The following is a 20,197-nucleotide window of genomic DNA, read 5'->3' on the forward strand; positions in this document are numbered from 1 at the left end:
GGACTGCATCTTTAAAACACGAGCGATATAAACAGGGGCGTCATAGAGCAACAGGACACATTTACACAGCTCGCTTCTACGTTTCTCCTTTGTCTTGTCTCGTAATTTATATATTAAAGAAGCATAATACTCGCCGTTTACGACTGTATCGCGTTCTTTAAAATCCATCTTCACAAAGCCTAGAAAATTCTAAAAGATTGTGCACATTAATTTTTTAGCCTAACGAGTAGGTTCTTAAACCTTATAAGATCGTTGTTTCGTCGTGCTAACTTATGATCATAATACAATATCATCGCTAGCCACTATCCTCATTCCTCTCGGTCATAGTCTCTGAATATTCGCCACAAAAATCCAAAAACGCCGAAGAGCAGCACGCTCTTTCCTGTCTCTGTATATCTGTAAGAAGTGTCGGTAGCCTTCTTCCACTCTCTCAATTAAAGTGAACATGTTCATGGATCGCACGAAGAAATGTACTTTCAGAGAGCTGAAGCCTAGCTGTAATTTCTCTTATCCTCAAAAGGCGTACATTCAGAACCTTCTTTTGGAGAGGAGTAATCGCGTCGGAAGTCAGCACTTCCTCAGGTCGAGCGTCATGCCCAATATTTTTGAGAGTTTCTCACCGGACCAAAACTCTTTCATCAAATCTATCGCTATGCTATAGAGGGGTCAGACTTCTTATACACGGCATCCAATCGTTCTTTTATTTGGCCAGGGATAAATCTTCTTTAAACATAATAGAGATTCTGTTTAAAGAAGATTTAACCCTGAATGATGTTTCGATACTCAGCTATCGTAATTTCATTTGCATTCGTGTTGTTTATGTGCAGTGCACGGTAAAAGTACTATTTAATACAACGCAATTGGTAGCGACCCGTCGTGTAGCGTTAGGCGTTCATTATGACCAGGTACATCTATATAAGATAAAAACAGAACACCTATAGTAATCACTATGTAAAAATATACGTAAAATATTTTTTTCACTCCAACGTGATCATTACCAGAACATTAATTTGTGTCATTGTTTTAGAATATCATACGAACTAAATTTGTAAAGTAAACTTTGAAACAGATCGTTTTGAGTTTGTTGCGACACCCGTTGTAAGGGTATTGTATAGCAATAATATGATAATCAACATTTAGTACGCTGAGTTTTAAATGTAAAACTTACTTATATCGCCGATAGCAAAAAGATAGACAGCTAAATATATCCAATACATAAAACGTACTAATTATTTTTTATTAAACATGTATCAATTGATATCTGCAAGTAATTATTAGTATTACAACAAAGTCTGTATGTTAAATTAACGTCTGAACTGATTTTGATAAAGTTTGTTATGGAGGCAGATAAAATGATGAGCGACTTCCGAGCGGTTCACTGAGAGTAGCTAATATTATGAACGATTGAATTATATGACGTAATCATTATTCTCTATTAATATAACCGATATATTTTTAATGATACATTCTTTAAACTTGATTTAAATCACTTATGTTTAATAAAACTGATTTTAACCTTCATACTACCGACGTGTCAGTTTTCAGTAACCGCGATCTCGGGCAGACGAGATGAAAATGTATGAAATAATAAAATACGCGTAGTAAATCCGAAAATATCCGTTTTATTTAAATGTCTCGCGATAGTATCAGATGTCGTCACTTGTATTTAAGTACATGGTCCAGTAAGCTTAGAAAGAGTATACGTTAACTCAACACTGACTGTTACAAAGTATTTCACACAGAAATTATTGTCGACATAAAATTAAATTGTCTAAGACTAAGGAATTTAATCATTTGTTGCTGTCAAGGTAAGATTAACGAGAAATTAATTTATTCCCGAGTTTGTTTGTCACAGAATCTAAAAGATTCTAAATGTAGTATTCAAATTAAAATAATAATATTATTAGGTGCAAAAAATATAGTTTCAATCATAAATGATAGCTTTAAAATGATATATACTTATATACGGACAAATAAAATTGTATATATATAATTACAATATATATATTACAACTATAATATATATATGTATATGTATATAAAGGGTCCGAAATATTTGGTAGAACTAATTAGAAATTTAAGCACGTAGATATAGATTTTCTTTTTTGAAAAGTAAACCTTCAAAGAGTTTGTTTGATACAAACATCGACAGCCTTGAAACGAAGAATTTAATACCAGACAAACAGTTCCAAAGATAATCCGTAACAATAAAGTATACATACATTAATAAGCCTGACGCCGCGGGCACTAACAAGTCTGTGGTTAGAAAACCCATTTCTTCTGTCATCGTATTATAGCCTCTAAGTCGTCGCTATAAGAGGTGTTTAGATTTATAACTGTGTGCGTAAAAAGGGTGCGTAAGTATGTTTCCATTGCGTTCTAAATATATGACTGAATATTATTTAAAATTATATTATTTTAATAAAATATTACTTAATGAGAGTTTTATATCTTATTCCTAAGTTTTGGTTTCAAATATAAATGTGTGAGTGAGAAAGACATATACCATCTCTTTCACTCCTGTCAAACTCAATAATTTTCACTCCTTTCATCAAAATCCAATTTCCAATTAATTTCGGACACCAAGGACATTAAAATTAAATAGTTAGACTCCCGATCAATATTTAATTACCATACATAATTTATTACAAGACGTTAGATCCAAGCAATTGTCTGTCAAATATAATTTTGAGATATAATCTATGTTACAAAAATAAAAAAAAATAAACTTTTCTTCAGTTGTCATTATACATTTCAATAAAAATTAAAAACTAGCTGTACTTTTTGGTCATAGTCATACTTATGGAAAAAGGTCCGAATACTCTTGTGCCTGTAGAAAAAAAAAACATATAATATTTTTTTCTACGAAAACCTAAATTATTTTCATAAATTTATCAAATATATCATTTTATGAAACGACATTATTTAAAAACTTACACGTTAATATAAACGTTTATCAAAAAGTACTATAAATTTCATGTCACTGTAATTTAAAGAACATTTTTAAACGTCGTATTACAATGGAGCCGGCCATCTTGAATATGGGTATCGTGTGCATCACCCTATATATCTAGTATATGAACTAGGGTATATAATTGCAGTCTAGGCGTTTTTTGTACCTAACGTGCCAAGTGACCGCTTTCGTAGAGCTGCTGGTGTTATTTTAATATAAACTTTAATACAAATACGGGGGAAAAATATATTTGACATCTGTTTGACAGTGATATTTTTTTATTGTTAGTTAACCTAAGACTTTCTTTAAAGGGACAAAGTCGTTGAAAGTAGTGTGATAGTCGGAAAGTTAATATTAATAAAAATCTTTATTCTGTATACGTTAACTGATCGAATTCTGATGATTATAACGATTTATTCCTGCTTTACGGTTTAATGAAAAAATAATTTCGCAATGCAGTCGAATAGTTTGTTGATAAAACAATAAATGCCATAAAAGTTACAATTTACAATGTTAAGGATGATCGTTTTAATTAATAAATGCAAAAACGTCTTATTAATCATTTTTGTTTCAAATTTAATCTTATTTATCGACATGAATTAATTTACATAAATAAACCGATAAAGAAGAGTTAACGGATAAGATAAAATCTAAAAAACTATAATATATTTAACTTTAAACTAACATTCGGTTTACTTTATTCGATCAAAATCGGATTAAAATTATAAAAAGATATGAATTAATTTATCTATTCAATATTGCCAGGAGAAAAATAAAACATTATAAATCATGGCAAGCATATTTTAAGCCTTCGAATGTATATTTTCTGTAATGTATAATTTAATATGAAATAAATTTAATACATATGTATTTAACTAACTTGAAACTCGTTCTTTCCACTGACTATAGTTTAAAATTTAACAATTATCTTAATTTCTCATTTTCTACTCATGATAATTGATATTAAACTTACATCAAACCATTAAAAGTGTAAATATAAAGTAAGTGTTGCATAATAAAGGATCGAGTAAACATGAAAACACGTATCCGAGAAAAGATTACTTTAAAATAATCTTGTGTTCCGTAGAGTGCTTTTTGGTAGTAAAAAAAAGTCAGTTGTCTATTTTTTTTTTAAAGAGCTTTTCTTCTTCCTGGCTGGTTTTTATGCTAATATGAACTTTATTGCTCTTATTATTAGATGTTTTGTGATATGGCTAAGCTAGTTTTGACAGGTAACAGAAAAAATAACACAGATTTTCTATTAGACCATTCATATAAAAAAAAAATAAGTGCAAACACAACATCTTTAAAATGGTTTTTTCAGTTCTGTATTTATACTATATTCAAATATTTATATTATTATAAAAAACATTAAACAATACTTATGTCGTGCTATTTATTTTAATGTTTATGTATATTCTAAGACTTTATGTAAAATGTATTTTACAAATAGTCATCAAAATAATTAAAAACATTTTTTGAAATAACATTACTTTTTATACCCTTAACAAAATAAATCCTTGTAACTAGTATTTCAATGAAAGCAAAGGTTTTTAAATCTAATTTTATATTTCTTATCAATTAATAGATATTGAATAATTTATTCATTTCAATACAAATATACGTCGAACATAAGTTTTATATATATTTATGACATTAATGTCAGAAATCTCTAAATTTTTAATGCTTTGCTAAAAAAAAAAATTCTTGTAAGTCACTCTAACATACTTTTTCATGCAAATGCTCTGGACTTAGAACGACGGCGAAGACAATAATTATGCACAGAGCCACACGGGAATTCATAAACACTACTTTTTTTCTAGACCCTGCGTTTATGATAATATCTTTTTTATAAAAGAAGATGCATGTGCTTGGAAACGCGATGCAGACATTAAAAAATTAAAAATCATGCCATCCAATAATTTCTTGATATCATTTCATTAATAATGGCCAGTATTTAATAATGGCCAGTTAACAATATTATTACTTTTATTTTATATCAGTTACCTTTCGCAATTAAATAACAAGAAATATTTTTTTGTTTTTCGACCACCATAAGAAATTTCTTATCACAAATTCAGTTAAAATATTAAATAGAATTATAGTTTCTTTAAAAACTCCTTAAATAGTAATTGATTTTATCATCAATCACTTTACACTTAGCAAAGCCATAGACAAAAGTCAAAATCATTTGTCACACTTTATAAAAACAATAACGTCACAACGGTAGTGTGCAAGTAAATTGGTATTTTCTAAATTTTCACCGTTTTATAGTATCAAAGTAAGTACTATCTTTTATATACAATTTTATGTATTTATCAATCAACTTCATCGAACAAAATTATTGTTTTGTCTTTTAAAAAATTCAATACATAAAAGTTTAAATGAGGTTAGATTTAAAAAACTTTTTGGAGTGTTTGAGGATGAATAATTTTGTGCATTTGTTCAGATCGACGTATATAAAGATTTGTGCGTCGCATAAGTCGGATGCTATATTAATCTGATACTGTTTCATGTTTCTCTTAAATCTCTTAAGAGTTCTTTCATAAAACTCGTCATACAATTTCATATTATGTATTTCAATATTTAAGTAAAATATGATACCTACTAGATATTAAATAAGGTTCTTAGGTTTTGACTAAATTAGTCATAGTCACATCCGAGTTATTCCTAATGATTATTATTCACTTTTATAATAATGGTCTTTTATGATTATTAATTTTTGAGTTGTTAAATACTTATATACAGAGGGTTGAAATTTTATTAATACCTAGAGTTCACTGTTGGTATTTTATCAATAGTGAATTCTACAGCTGTTCAATAATGTGCTTGTTATACTTTTTGTACAAATGTTATGAAAACTTAGACCTAAACTAAGGTAATAGACCTCATTTCAAAAGTATGGTCACATTATAATGTTGAAGGAAACATTAATGTTTATATGTTCAGTTCAGTGTGTTTGCTTGCCAATATGACAACTATATAAATATAAAATAATGCAGGCAAATTCAAGGGTACTGGGTTGTATACACAAAAGAAAGCAGTAACCTGCCTTCTACACAATAGCCACCATGACAAATATATTAAATAAAATAAAAACACATGTTTTCAGAATGACATGGAATTTTCAATATTTTCTGCTTTACTTTACTTTTTTGTTACTTTAAATTTCCATGGTCCCTTATGAATATGCTCTTATTTAAATTTGTACTAATGAAATTCTAAGATATTATTAATTGTAAAATCTAGACAATTCACTTTAACTAAGATGATTATAAACTTATATCAATATCTCAGATGTCAGGACGAGAGGGGGGGAAAAAGAAACCATTGAAGGCGCCAAAGAAAACGTCAAAAGAATTGGATGATGATGATCTTGCATTAAAACAAAAATTAAAAGAGCAACAAAAGGCTTTACAGGTTAATATTCAAACTAACTTCTTATATAATGTATTTCTTTCAATTATAATATTAATTTTTGTATAACTATCAATGTTTTTTTTTTTTCAGGATGCGAAGGCCAAGGCTACCCAAAAAGGACCTTTGACACAAGGTGGCATAAAAAAATCGGGCAAAAAGTGACAAAACAATCCCCGTTCTGTGTATTTATAGGTTGGAGCTATTTTAAGAATCTTAATTTTAATTATTTCAACTGTATTCTGATAAATTTGTGTCACTAAAATTCTTTTTACCATACTGCAATTAATTTGTAACAATAATTAATAACTAGCACTGCCAAGTGGTGCCTGTTTGCATTTTAATATTAACACTGTTAAAAAAGGAATAAATGTATTAAACTATTGTTTTCTTTATTTTGGCATATGATTTAGGATATTTGTCCCCAGTAAAAAAAAAAAAACGCTCAAATTAAACAATTTTGTTTTCGACACATGTATGAATATAAATTCACTGCATTTTATGATATTTTTAGCATCACTGTAACTGCTTACTGTGTAAAGTGTTTAAATATTATGGACGAAAGTGAGTTTAAATCTTGTATTTAAAAGAAAACTCAATTTGGATTAATTTAATTTCTTAATCATAATCTCGATATAAATAATATGACAAAATTAAGGAATAGCATTACATTCAGTGATAAAGCTCCTTTGTTTTTGATATTTTATGTTTTAAGACTGCCTGTATATTCCAATATTTTGATGTCACAATTGTAGTGTTAATAATGTTATATTAATACAATTATATCTTGAAGATGGAGTCGGATCCAAGAATTGCCATTCAGGATAACAACTTCAATTATTTGATACGTTCCTAAATAATTAATGGTCCCAATAAACTTAATTCAAACTTAAAATATTGTGGTACATACGATTTCATTGAGGATTCTATCATAAATCATAGCAAAGGAACAAAAAATTTTGTTCACTCCGAAGAAATGTGTTTAAATCATAAATGACACGTAACAGCATAGAAAAAAGAGAATATTTTCGGCGAAGATTTTGATATTATTTTGTTTTTAGACCGTTATGTATTAATTGCAAAGATTAAAGAAATCGAAAGTTATCCAAATACCGCACACGACTCAAGAATCCTTTGGATGATCATAATTACTGTTTAAAACCGAGCCCGGAGAAACACGACACGACGAAACTTAAAGATTTTTATAACTTGAAAACTTTTAATGGTCCTATACACAATGATATTGATGACGCTCTCAAAAATAACAAAGAAAATTTTGATAATTCTAAAAGCGAAAAAAGTGTGTCTATATTTCAGTGAAAACGACCAGAAATTTATATTATATCAGGCTGATCTGAAAATAAGCTGTAAGTAACTGTAACTTTCGATGCTTATGATGCGGATTGCGAGTACTAAAACGAGGTTGAATCTGTATATGATTGACGTATAAATCATAACCAACATAAAATATCCCATGAAAGGGACGTTGAAAATTAAAACCATAGTTATAACTTATACCTAAAAAATACGGCCTCAGTTATAAATTAAATGTCACTAATCAACATGACATTTCCAAATGCCACAGAGTATATTAATATGTTTGATAAATACATGACGTTAAGTATAGTGAGAAATTAATTGGTTATTGAGGTGTATCAAATAAATAAAACATGCAGATGAAAAATATATTGTAATATATAATCTATTTTAAATTTTGTTAAGTTTTACGTGGAAGCGTAAATAACATACAAATTAGGCTGACATTATTATATATATATATATATATATATACACATGTTTATGTATATATAGCGTTATCTTAATTAATTGTAATTTTTTTTAAATCCTTTATGATGAAGCAAGTGTGCAAACGAATGATTCTTTCTATGTACCCAACAGAAAATAAAACACTAAGACGAAGACAACGGTTTTAAATCTTGAAATAAAACCATAAATACTTTAAATTTATTTACTAATTGCTTCCCTTAGTTATTAACTTACAACCTGCAACATGAAACAGTCTGTTCTTCGACTGTGATATTACTATATCGATTTTGATAAAACCATTTTTTATTCACAACAGACTTCTCGTGTCACCTGAGATGAGTTATAGTCAGTCATAATACCAAGCTCATTTTGGATATTAAACAAATAATATATTGATTTAGAAAATGTTTATTAACTATATATTTACAAGTAGTATTAAAAATACAGTCCACGATGTAAACTTCGATAAAATAATGTACTTTTAGTAACTCAACATAATTTTAACTAATAAAAACGACATACATAACCTTACCATTCGTTAGCATTCACGAAATACATATACTTTAAAGTTTTTCTTCATTAATTCCCTCACATGTAATGTCAGAATATGAATGAGACTGTAAACTGATCGTATTTCGTTTAAATGCAACTAATGGTAAGGATACTTACACGTCAACGTCATTTCAATATACACACATGATGTTAATTTTAATTTATTCTCTCCTTATTTATTTTCAATTAAATATCTACTGTAATGTATTTGTTTTTGACACATACAATATCCTTTAATTGTACCATATTATTATATCAATGTATCCGATGTATGTTTTATTCGAAGTACTGAAATCCTCATATAATTATTACGTTCTATATATGTATGTATATAACGCAGGCATTACATATAGCACCTAAATATCTTTTGTTTTATATACAAAAACCTAATAGAAATAAGTGCATTATATAAAAAAACTTATCATGAATAAACTATTTAGAGTCAACGCAAGTTTAAGAGCAAAATCGATAATCAATCGATATATTTTACTTTTCTTGTCCTCGTATTAAACGTAACTTAATAATAAAGTAATAACTTTACGCTTACTCCGAGTTCGCGTTGTCACGCTGTACGCAGCGCTAACCGTTTCTCAGTCATAAATCATCAGGTTAGTATTAATGTGTGCAACGCGGGACGCTCCGTGTGTAGTGTCAATGCGAACTCGTGGTTAGCGTGCTTATATTTGATATATTTATTCTGTGATATTTTTCTTATTATCAATTCATTTTGGCTTTTCTTTTCGTCGGTGAACGCGGCGGCGGATCAGTCTTCTTACTCTGCAAGTTAAATATCACAATGTTACTGGCATTTGTTATTTATAAGTTATTTTTAATTACTTGTATATGTATATTATTTTATATTCTATGTTCATTTATATTAATTTACCAAGCTTATATTATAGTAATAATATATTGTTTATATATTTGTGAGATATTTCTATTTTTCGTGTATTATTTAGGTTTACAAAATTATTATCATTAATATACATCACGAGACAAACCAACCTCTCTCGTCCGTTTCGCTCTCGGTTCATCTTCGACTTTCTCTTTTTCTTCTTTCTTTTCACTCTTGTCCTCTTTGCTGTTCTTTCCTTTGACCTCTTTAACATCTTTATCGTTTTTATCTTTATCTGACTCTGTACTTTCTTGTTTATCTTTATCTGAATCGTTTTGTGCTTTGTCTTTTTCACTTTCCTTTTCTGCGTTATCTTGGGTCTCATCGGCGGCTTCCTTTTCGTTTACTTCTTCTTTATCTTTATCTTTATCTTTTGCTTCATTAACTTCTGTGTTAGCATCCTCTGACTTCTCCGTGTCTGTAATCTCGTTTTCTTTACTATCTTTTTCTATTTCGCTACTATCTTTGTCATCTTTATCTTTTACATCTTTCTCTTCTTCTTTCTTTGTATTCTCTATTTGTTCTTCAGGTTTTGTCTCTTTCTCCTTTTCCTTCTCATCCTGCTGCTGTTTCCTCGACGATTGTCGTTTTAACGGCGGTTTTGAGGGAGTGCTATTAACTTTCTTTGATTTGACTGAAACAAACATATATATTTTAACGTTAAGTTAGTACATAATCTTAGAACGCGTTGTTCTTATGTCGTAGGTTCGAATACTGTTCATGGTGATGAATTCCTCATTATATTAGTTAGATTTTGTAGCCTTATTTAAACCTACTTTCCTTGTATCTAAGGCGCACGTTCTAAGAAAATATTTTTAGTATAGCAATTCGTTTCTATGAAGCATTTGTGAATGATATATCAATGTTTCCTTCTTCAATACATTAAATTACCTGGAGGTTTTTTCTTCGACTCTTCGTTTTCATCTTCGTTCGCAGCTTCAACAGCCGACTTCATTGTGTGTGATGTTGGTACCGACATTTCTATGAATTAAAACACACGCGTACAACAATAATAACTTATCTAAAAGCTAATCTACAGAGACATATATGTAGTATATAAGAGATATACATACTTTTTTAAAAATTATATAAAAATTTTGCGAATAAAAGTAGGCTTTCTAGCTTGAAGTATATACTTACAAAAACAAATTCTTTAAGTTAATTTTTACATGTAAAATTGTTTATTTATTTTTACATACCTATATACAATTTAATAAAAGCATACAAAGAATTAATCAATACACTCGCGAGTGTATTTTATATTATGAAGTCGGTATTGTTGATAAAAAAAAAGTATTTTAAATCAAAATTATATTACCCAAAGGCTCGTGAACTAATTCCAGCAGTTCATCAGAGCTCAGTTTAGATGTTGCCTTTTTGAATTGACTGACACGTTCTGTGAAGAACTCCCAAAACGATAACCCTTCGAGTGTCGGGAACAGTTCCTATAAATAATAGTTTAAAATTAACTATCATGGTTAACAAAACATTACTCTAACTGATAGTTTAACCAATGAACATAACTCTACTTAGTGAATATATTATTGTTTTGGTATTTAATAAATTTTTCGTTCTTGTCAATCTTGTCTTCTAAACTGCATAAATAGACTTTTTCATGGTTACTAACTGGATTTATGATATTAGTAATAAAATTAAATTCAAAGAGATATATTAGTTTAAGAAAAATTAATAACCACCAAAATTTTACAAATGTTATATGATAAAACAAAAACTAGTCAATTTAAATAAATCCCTACAATTAATTACCCCATAGCATTCAATTACCAAAGATTTTGTTTCTCATGTTTATAACATAGGAATACTATAAAGAGGGGCATTTAATATTAAGACAATTACTTGAGCCAAAGCTTCCTCTATATATGAATATAGTAATGACTTTGTAAACTCTCGCGCTAACCCATTATTTGGTTCATGAATATTATCATTCTATAGCCACAGTCATATTAGAGCATAATATTCATGGTGGACATTTTAAGAAATTCCTAATATCCAAATTTATCAACAACCCAGACAGTTTTTCAAACATTATTTATTAGTTATACTTTCTCCGTATTTTTACATAATATTATGTCTTATTAGAGTACTTTAAAATCAGTTTCTGTCATTCAGTCTTGCTACATAGCACAATACATACATGAGAAGTTTATATTAGTTTTATTGAATATTAAATCAAATTACCTTCATATTGTTATACAAAACGTCCGCCTGTCTCCTTATCTTGCCAGCGTGTTGGCTGAACTGTAACACGGCCTCTTCGCTTAATTCCCACGATGGAGTGTTGCCAACATATGCCCTCATGCGTTTGATAGTCTCCAGACATGATGGATGTTTCAACAGCATGAGCGGCTTTAATTCAAGTTCTGAAATATATTGTACTATGAGATCATATAATTTATGTGAATAAACGAGAAATGGCCTTTCAAACAAATTTTGCTAATTCATATAAGTTTTATATACTTCTTAATAGAGGTTCCCAAACTTATTTCGTCTACTGCCCACTTTGAGAATAAATTAATTTTTTAGCGTCCCTATTTTTTCGTCTATTGAAAAACCACTACAGCTTATCCTTGCTAAATGAAAACACTAATCTTCCCCAGGCGTCTACACAACGCCCCCATTTCTTTCTAGGTCTCCTACCGCCCCCTTATGCCTACAGTGCTCACAAGCGGGCGTCATCGTGTACTTTGGGAAAGACTATAGTAAACCCTATAGTAACAAATTCCTTGTAAATTATTTCATATGACATATTATTTATAATGATATATATATATATATATAAAGCATTTTATATAGATACATTCTCATAGTATGGTCAGTCATTTTTAATTTATTAGAATTCAGGGAACACTTATGATAAGGTAGGGAAATGATTTAATTATAAAATATATATATTAATATTAATTTTATAAATACTAACCCATAAGTTCATCGAGCAACTTCAAACATAATTCTGTATCAGCTTTCTCCAAACAGAGACATGTCTTGATTTTGGCATCGAGCTCTATGAGCTTCATTTCAGTCTTTAGAAATTGTACACGAGATTTCTTTTCCTCTGTAATAAAAAAAAAAATTAAAAAATCATTGTAACATAGTTTGTAAAAAAACTAATAGTGTTGGAATAAAACTAGTATTATTCGGATATACTACGCGGATTTTATTATTTAAAAACTACATAATCCCGACGTTTCGGTTACTTTGCAGCAACCGTGATCACGGGCAGACGAGGTGATCCGTAACCGAAACGTCGGGATTATGTAGTTTTTAAATAATAAAATCCGCGTAGTAAATCCGAATAATACTAGTTTTATTTAAATGAATACTCGCAAAAATCTTAGATCTCATAATAGTGTTGGAAGTTTACGATTTGTTTATTACAAAATTGCATGCGTAGAAAAATATAAAATTAAAAAAAATAATTAAGAAATACTTTATACTACGGGTTTGTTGTAAGCAATTGATGTCAAGAAATTGAAGTGTAACTACAAGCTAATTCTCTTGTAAGAGTCACGGTGAGAGAAAAGTCCAAAAGAAAATCTAACAATTAAAGTATGTATACTAAATAACTCGGGTCTTTTTCAAATTCAGACATCAATTTGTAAATCTCAATTCACTAGTTTTTGACAGCGATTTCGTCCACGCGGATAACAGAATAGGGTTTAGAGAGAAAAGAATAAGCGATATAGTTTGTTAAGTTACAATAGATATGTTCATCAACCGTCAGCGACATCTATGGGCTGCGTCATGTGACTACAAACACAATACAACTTTTACGCCACGATACTGGACGAACCAAAGGCAATTCCAGGTTAAATTAAACTAATATTTTTCGTATTACTACGAGTGTTTTATTATTTTAGTAAATACATACTCTCGACGTTTCGTTTATTTAGCATCAACCGGCCATGCGAGATGTGAATGACATTTAAAATAATAAAAAACGCGTAGCAATCCGAAAAATATTAGTTTAATTTAAATGAATACTCGCGAAAACCTTAGATCTCATAATTCCAAGTTAGTTTATAGCCTACGTCTTGTTTTGAGGTTTAAGTTACATAGTACATGTTTTATCATAATCAGTTTAGTAGTTTTTGTGTATAGAATCAACAAACATCCATATAAAATCACACAAGTTTTTTTGTATTCAGTTGCAAGTAGATTATTTCTCACCTGTTTCCCTTTCCTTGTCAAACATTGCCTTTTCTTGATCGGACAAGTTGAGATCCATAACTAACTGAGCGATCACAGACTGTGCTGTAATCTGACCTTTCTCTGTGAATAATAAAAATACTATTTAGTCAAAATAAACAGTTTTTTAAATATATTTATTTGGAAATTTTTTATATATATATATTATTGATTAAATATGTGTGATCAAATAAAAAATACTTATATAAATTTAATTTTAACTAAGAGAGTTGACAGAAATGTATAGTTTTTTTTGGAATACAGATCTTTTTATCAAATAAGTATACACCAACATTAATATTAATAATGAACATACAAATAATGTATATTTTATGTATATATAACAAACACATAACTATTATTAGGGAAGGCATTTTAAAGTGTAAAATGTCACCTAATTGCATCTTCAATGTGAGTGCATTGCTTGCCGCCTGTTTGTCCCACTGAAGCCTTGAGGCCTCATTCTTGAAACTGGGCCTCGATTGGAACAACTTTATACCGACATACTGACCGGATGGGAGATACGTGATTATTATAGTGTCCTTTTCTGGATCTTCTGAAATTTTAAATATTTCACATATATATTTAGAATTTTTTTATATTTATAATAATTAGTGTACATGGGCTGTACCATAAACCATTGTGAGTATTATTAATATTATATGTAATAAAAAAAATAAAAAACTGCTATTATATATAATATTTATTAGAACACAAAGTGAAAAACCATTTGGACTTATAGATAATTTCATCGCTTACATCAAATTAATTCTAGAAATTTAATAATTTTATATTATTTAATATTAATGCGTACGAATATTCTATTATCTGTGGGATACATCTGTATTATTTTGGTTATAATGCTGTTGTCATTACAGTCAGCGGTATGACCAGATTCCTTCACATAGTCCGAGTAAAACTTATTTAAACCTATATCACCATACTGTGTCGACATCGGTACAAAACTTTTAACCCGAACCGGTTCGTTGGTTTTAAACATATGTATATAATCTTCATTCACGGGTATTTTGTGTGTCGAACTATTAATATGATTTATAAAATCATTTGTATGTATTAGAAAATTATCACAGCTTTTCATGTCGAGGTCTTTGTAAGTTTTGAGTGATGCTACAGATGCTATGGAGATGGCGCGGGATAAAATTGTATGTGGTTCCTGGTTGATTTGAGTTAATTCTTTGGTTACGTCCTGAGACAGTGGCACATCCCCATTTAGTATATTAACGCTTGTTGATATTATACCGTCCAATAATACCTCTGTATTTAATGTCGTGTTTTGCGAACGATTATAAGACTTTTCATTAACACACTTATTGTCTGATATCAAAAGATTTTCACAATCACAGTCAGTTGAATTAAAATCGGGGGTTTGTACGAAATTATTATTAATTATATCAGATAACGCATTTGGATTATTTGTCAGCTTTTTATTGTTACTGTCTTGTGAATGCTCTAAATTCTCTATATTAAATCTGTTAACCATATTAATTGACGTATCGAATTTGCATTGAACGGTATCATAAAATGACTCCCCCATATAATCGTCTGTAAAGTATTAAAGGAATATAAAATCATAAATATTTATTAACATAAATCGTTTATGGTAACAAAACAAATTTACCCGTACTTATATTCACGTCATCTTCGTTGCGATTATAGTCCAATAGTAAATTCTGTGCGAAATTGTCGTCGTATTGACTTAATATCATAGAACTTAACAGATCGCCTTCAAAATAACTAGACATTAGTATGATTATTATTTTTCTTATATAAAAATATTTATTTACGAATTCAGGAAGAGATTTCGTTTCCCGCGGTTTTATAAAAATATGGCGCCCGTTTTTTATACGAAAAATGTGATTCGGATTTTGTCATTCAGCCAATGTGTTTATTAAAAAAAAAGTTTTTATATTATTGATGTGAATTTTATAATTTTTATTTTTATGACTTAAGAATAATATACTTGAAAGTAAATTATAATGATTTCTTACCTGGGGCAAACGGCTCTTTCAAATCCTCAAGCTCATTCTGTGAAAATAATAATGTTGTAGAATATATTTTTTTTAATGATGTAATTGATTTTTGGCCGGAGATTAGTTGTTTAAGTGTTAATCTTTAAATGACAATTAATAAGTATGTTTTTTTTTATTTACAAAATCTTGTTATAAACACAAACATTTAAATGTTTTCAAAATTTTAAATAAATTTTGCATTAGAACTTCAAGAAACCAAATAAACTTTTGTCACATTTAAATACACCATACTTTTTTATCCGTCCTGCATAATAAAATGCATTTACATTTTTATAAACACCTCATCAAAAAATAAGAAACATTAATTAATTTAAACTTAACTTTATATTTCATAGTGGTAACACATTACTATGTACAATTTCTAATCATACACTATGGACTCAAAAAAAAAAATATATTTTTTTTAATATATGATATAAACAAACAGAGCATTGACTGCCAGTTACTGTTTCAAACGAACTGAAACTTCATATTAAATAATTCATTTCTTTATACCTGTGTCACAACATTGAACTGTTTGACGCTGTCTTTTTCTTGAGTATTTTCTTTTTCGTTCTCTATTGGCGAAGCCCTACGTTTCTTCGGCGCTGGTGACGGTAGTGTTGAATTTTCCTCCGTATGCTCATCTATGTACCTAGAAATTAATATATAAATAAAAATTGTATATAATTTATTTATAAAATATATTTATGTGTATATTATATATGATGAAAATGTAAGTCACGATCGCTAAATAAGATTTTCACTGAAAAATCTTAATTCGGCATTGACTTTCTATATATGGATTTTTGATACTAATACATAAGTCTTATAATGATCAGCAATATATATGTCAATAATCCAAAATAAACATTATCAATAATTATAGTATTTTTTTTAAATTTCGACTGTCATTTCAACCGTGTGAAAGTGGAAATGAGGTCGTAGATTGTGAAGGCATTATCTGAATATCAGCCTATTCAACATTTTACGTCCAAATCATAATTTAGAGGACATACAGACGCAGATATATTATTCTAATCCTATGTTGTCTTCATAAGGAAGGAGAAAGTATCGTATCGCTAAGGAGAAACTATCGTATCGTATCGCTTTCCGGAAGCGAGGAAGATTATATAAAGAGATATTAATACATACATATATATATAAGTAAGGAAGTATTTCAAAGATGTGATAAAATCAAGCAAATATTATATATGACAGTACATTTGAATGTATTGTTTTAAAGATAATATAACTTATATTTTTCAAATTTTCCAATTTACCGTAACTAAATAATCATTTCCTTATGATTAACTGTGTTGAAAGGTGACAAAAAAATTATTAGACTTTTAAAACAATAGACATTAACCAAGCATCAGCGCCATCTATCGTGTCACGTGACTGTATACAAAATACAACTATTAATTATTTAATTAAATATTAATTTCTTGTTTAGCATAAATTATAGTCTATATCCTACTCTGATGTCTTAACTACATAACAATTAAGTTTTATTGAAATCTGTTAAGTAATTTTTGTGTGATAGAGTGACATACATATATCATCCCATAGTTTTGGATGTATAGTATCAGTATGCAAACATACATATTTAAGATCGTCTGTGAGCCCATTATTAACAGCTGTACCTCTTAGGTCTTATTTTCCTTCCACTCCTACTAACAATCTCCTCGTCCCTCTTTTCATCTTTAATCTCGGTCTCTTCCTTCTTGCCCCTCCTTGGTGTTTTAACTTCTTTGGGTTTCGGTGTTTCCTTTGCCGGTGTTTTTGCACCACGTTTCGCTGGTTTTGGCTGTTGATATATAAAAAATATATATATAATCTATGGTTAAGGACATACTGTTTTTATAAAATTTCTCTTATATATTGTATTATAAAATATGTTTCATATTATTATGTACTTAATTCACCTTGCCTCCTTCATCAATTATTAGGCCTCCTGTTTCATCAGAATCTTCAATTGCTGTGTCATTTTGGGTGGTGTTCTAGAAAATATAACAAAAATTGCATTATTATACTAGATAAAATACTTGGAAATATAGACTTTGGGCTTACAGAAAGTGTATTGATAATTGATTATACATATATATATATATATTCTAATCTACACTTTTAACTAATTTAATGATATTGTTAATTCTTCCTCACGAAATTCAGGTGAAAAGAAAGCTACCACCACTAAAACAAAAAATTTAAAAGAGCATTTCTGATACAATTCAGTAATCATTGCCTCAATTACATAGGATATATATAATTTCTATAAATTTAATATATATGAAATTAATAGAAATTTTTGGAATGAATTTTTAGATATACAATGTGATATATAGTTTGCATATTAGCAAACATTTTGATTACTCAAAACCAATTGTAGTCACAGGCACACAAGACGACAGTGTCTGAATCAAAGATATCATTAAATAAAAATTATACATATATATATATATATATTTGTGTGTGTGTTACATACATCTTTATGTACAAAATAATCCAATTATATATACTTATAATGTATACGTAATACTATCTTAAGTAACTAAAAAGTTTTTTTATCAAATATATATATTACCTCTTCAGCTATGCTCTCATCTGCTGTGGTATCAGCCATAGTTTCGTCGGCTGTTTCATTTAATGTATCATTGATAGTGTTATTCACATTGTCTGGAGTCTGAAATAGTTATAGTCCAAAATCAAACACAGTAGATTTGGCCGTTATGATGCATTTGTATGAGAAATTGATATAATTATAATATAATATTATAATCCATTATTAACATACTTCAGAGACGAGCCCAATAACTTGTTCCAGCGGCACATTATTGGCGAAGTCATATTCTATTTGCTTAACACCGTCATTGAAATCACGTCTTTTTACAGTTTTCGTTAGAAACTTATCTTTATTTTCTGCATAGTCAAATATCATGTTCGGAGGGAGGTTGGCTCTGTAATTATTAACCAACATTTAAGTATACATAAATAATTTAACATGAATTATTTAAGAATGGAAGGTAGGAATTATATATTTGAATATTTAAATTATACTCACGTTTCACCAGTTCCATAGAAATATACAAAATACTTTTTCCCATTTAGTCTTTGAACCTAGAAAATAAAATAATAAGAAAAAACACAAAAACATAATCTCGGTATAGTATTAAGGCCATTACTTTATAGAATCTAATGTTAAATATGTTCATGAAATATTGTGACTTATTTAAAAAAAACATTAGTTATAATATTTCTTAGATTATTAGAATCAAATAGTATTCTATTATAGTAGATTGAAAATAAAAACAATGACGCTAATAGGTATATACTAGGCAAGCATAGCGTCAGTCAAAATGTCTTCCCGCCACCGACTTTCAGATAAGAATTTACGAATTTTACACTAAATATAAGTTCCAAATTTTGAATGATTACTCACCCTCGCCGGCCAAGCTGGATATCCTTTTACTTTTGCAAATATAAAGTCGCCGGACTTATACTCACGAACTTTTTTACCCATCTTCATTTTGAGGCCGTAACAAAATATGTATTATAGTACTTTTAACAACCACTGCCGTTTCACGGACACTGTAATAATAGAATGCCTTGATGTACGCACAAATTACAACAATTGCTACATAAATTCACCGTTTTAAGAAAACAATTTTTAAGTAAAATAAAAAGGACGCTAAGATAAGAAATAACCTAAAACTCTTACCGCGGTAATGAATGACGGCAAAGAAAAGAAATAAACATGGCGTTCCGTTGGGTTACCATATAAGGTCACAAATTGACTTGAACATCTCAACGAAGAATTGGAAGAAATTAATAAAAAATAATAACTATGCCATAAAAACTATAGTTAAATGTAGTCCCTGAAAAGATTTTCAAAAGTACTAATAAAGCAAGTTTAAACGATAAATGTGATTAAGAAAAAACTAACAACAATAGTTTCAAACATTAAGATATGGCTTAGATCAATATTGTATTCCATTATGAACCATTTTTTGAATATTAAAAGACATTTTTAAATTTTATTTATGTGTAAAATGCTTAACTGCTAATGTCGTAGTTTCTTTTTTTCACTAAACGAAGAAATAAATAGATTTTTATTTAATATATTAGAATAAAGTCTAAAACACATTTATGTCGTATTTTATATAGTATATTTAAATATTACTCTTAGCCATATTCAATGTACTGACAAAAAGAATATTATAGAAATTGAAAATATTAATTCGGTTTTAATAATCAATAACTTTTTACAGTGTTCATTCATGTAATAAAGAAAAACCAATTATTAAATTCTAGTCGAAAACTGTTGAGATGCTATAATTAAAATTCAAAAATCGTATAAATATATAAACTTAATAA

The 20,197-nt window shown here is 28.7% G+C and overlaps 3 protein-coding genes across 4 annotated transcripts; 1 reads left to right on the forward strand and 2 right to left on the reverse strand.

Moving 5' to 3' along the window:
* The first annotated feature begins 5,111 nt into the window (after nt 1–5,111).
* Nucleotides 5,112–6,754, forward strand: LOC116776211 (translation machinery-associated protein 7 homolog). Its single transcript, XM_032669344.2, has 3 exons — nt 5,112–5,234; nt 6,251–6,373; nt 6,464–6,754. Exons 2-3 carry the CDS (start codon nt 6,251–6,253, stop codon nt 6,533–6,535), a joined length of 195 nt encoding a protein of 64 aa, XP_032525235.1. The 5' UTR covers nt 5,112–5,234; the 3' UTR covers nt 6,536–6,754.
* Nucleotides 6,755–8,529: 1,775 nt separating this feature from the next.
* On the reverse strand, nt 8,530–19,622 carry LOC116776209 (myb-like protein X). 2 transcript variants are annotated; one of them, XM_032669340.2, is made up of 17 exons: nt 19,542–19,622; nt 19,263–19,411; nt 18,885–18,940; nt 18,618–18,780; nt 18,408–18,506; nt 17,749–17,823; nt 17,467–17,630; nt 16,337–16,475; nt 15,800–15,836; nt 14,185–14,346; nt 13,773–13,874; nt 12,523–12,657; nt 11,784–11,965; nt 10,903–11,029; nt 10,476–10,565; nt 9,695–10,218; nt 8,530–9,466 (listed from the first exon to the last, which is right to left on the reverse strand). In XM_032669340.2, the coding sequence occupies exons 2-17, from the start codon at nt 19,347–19,349 to the stop codon at nt 9,407–9,409; spliced, it is 2,202 nt and encodes a 733-aa protein (XP_032525231.2). In that variant the 5' UTR covers nt 19,350–19,411; nt 19,542–19,622; the 3' UTR covers nt 8,530–9,406. The 2 variants fall into 2 exon arrangements, with proteins under 2 accessions (XP_032525231.2, XP_032525232.2); XM_032669341.2 differs by lacking the exon at nt 19,542–19,622 and having other exon boundaries at nt 19,263–19,535.
* On the reverse strand, nt 14,422–15,789 carry LOC116776210 (uncharacterized). The gene is made up of 2 exons (XM_032669342.2): nt 15,430–15,789; nt 14,422–15,353 (listed from the first exon to the last, which is right to left on the reverse strand). The coding sequence occupies exons 1-2, from the start codon at nt 15,551–15,553 to the stop codon at nt 14,584–14,586; spliced, it is 894 nt and encodes a 297-aa protein (XP_032525233.2). The 5' UTR covers nt 15,554–15,789; the 3' UTR covers nt 14,422–14,583.
* Nucleotides 19,623–20,197: the final 575 nt, after the last annotated feature.

Source organism: Danaus plexippus, chromosome 28, assembly GCF_018135715.1.
Source record: "Danaus plexippus chromosome 28, MEX_DaPlex, whole genome shotgun sequence".
In the NCBI taxonomy this organism is placed as follows: domain Eukaryota; kingdom Metazoa; phylum Arthropoda; class Insecta; order Lepidoptera; family Nymphalidae; genus Danaus; species Danaus plexippus.

Excerpts from the sequence above, each read along its gene's own strand:
- LOC116776209 (XM_032669340.2), bottom strand. The coding sequence starts at position 19,349 with ATGAAGATGGGTAAAAAAGTTCGTGAGTATAAGTCCGGCGACTTTATA. Across the intron at positions 13,875-14,184 it reads CACATTGAAGATGCAATTAG|AGAAAGGTCAGATTACAGCA; the intron begins GTGACATTTTAC and ends TATTATTCACAG. Across the intron at positions 11,030-11,783 it reads TTTTGTATAACAATATGAAG|GAACTGTTCCCGACACTCGA; the intron begins GTAATTTGATTT and ends TATTATTTATAG.
- LOC116776211 (XM_032669344.2), top strand. The coding sequence starts at position 6,251 with ATGTCAGGACGAGAGGGGGGGAAAAAGAAACCATTGAAGGCGCCAAAG. Across the intron at positions 6,374-6,463 it reads AGCAACAAAAGGCTTTACAG|GATGCGAAGGCCAAGGCTAC; the intron begins GTTAATATTCAA and ends TTTTTTTTTCAG.
- LOC116776210 (XM_032669342.2), bottom strand. The coding sequence starts at position 15,553 with ATGTCTAGTTATTTTGAAGGCGATCTGTTAAGTTCTATGATATTAAGT. Across the intron at positions 15,354-15,429 it reads TGACGTGAATATAAGTACGG|ACGATTATATGGGGGAGTCA; the intron begins GTAAATTTGTTT and ends AATACTTTACAG.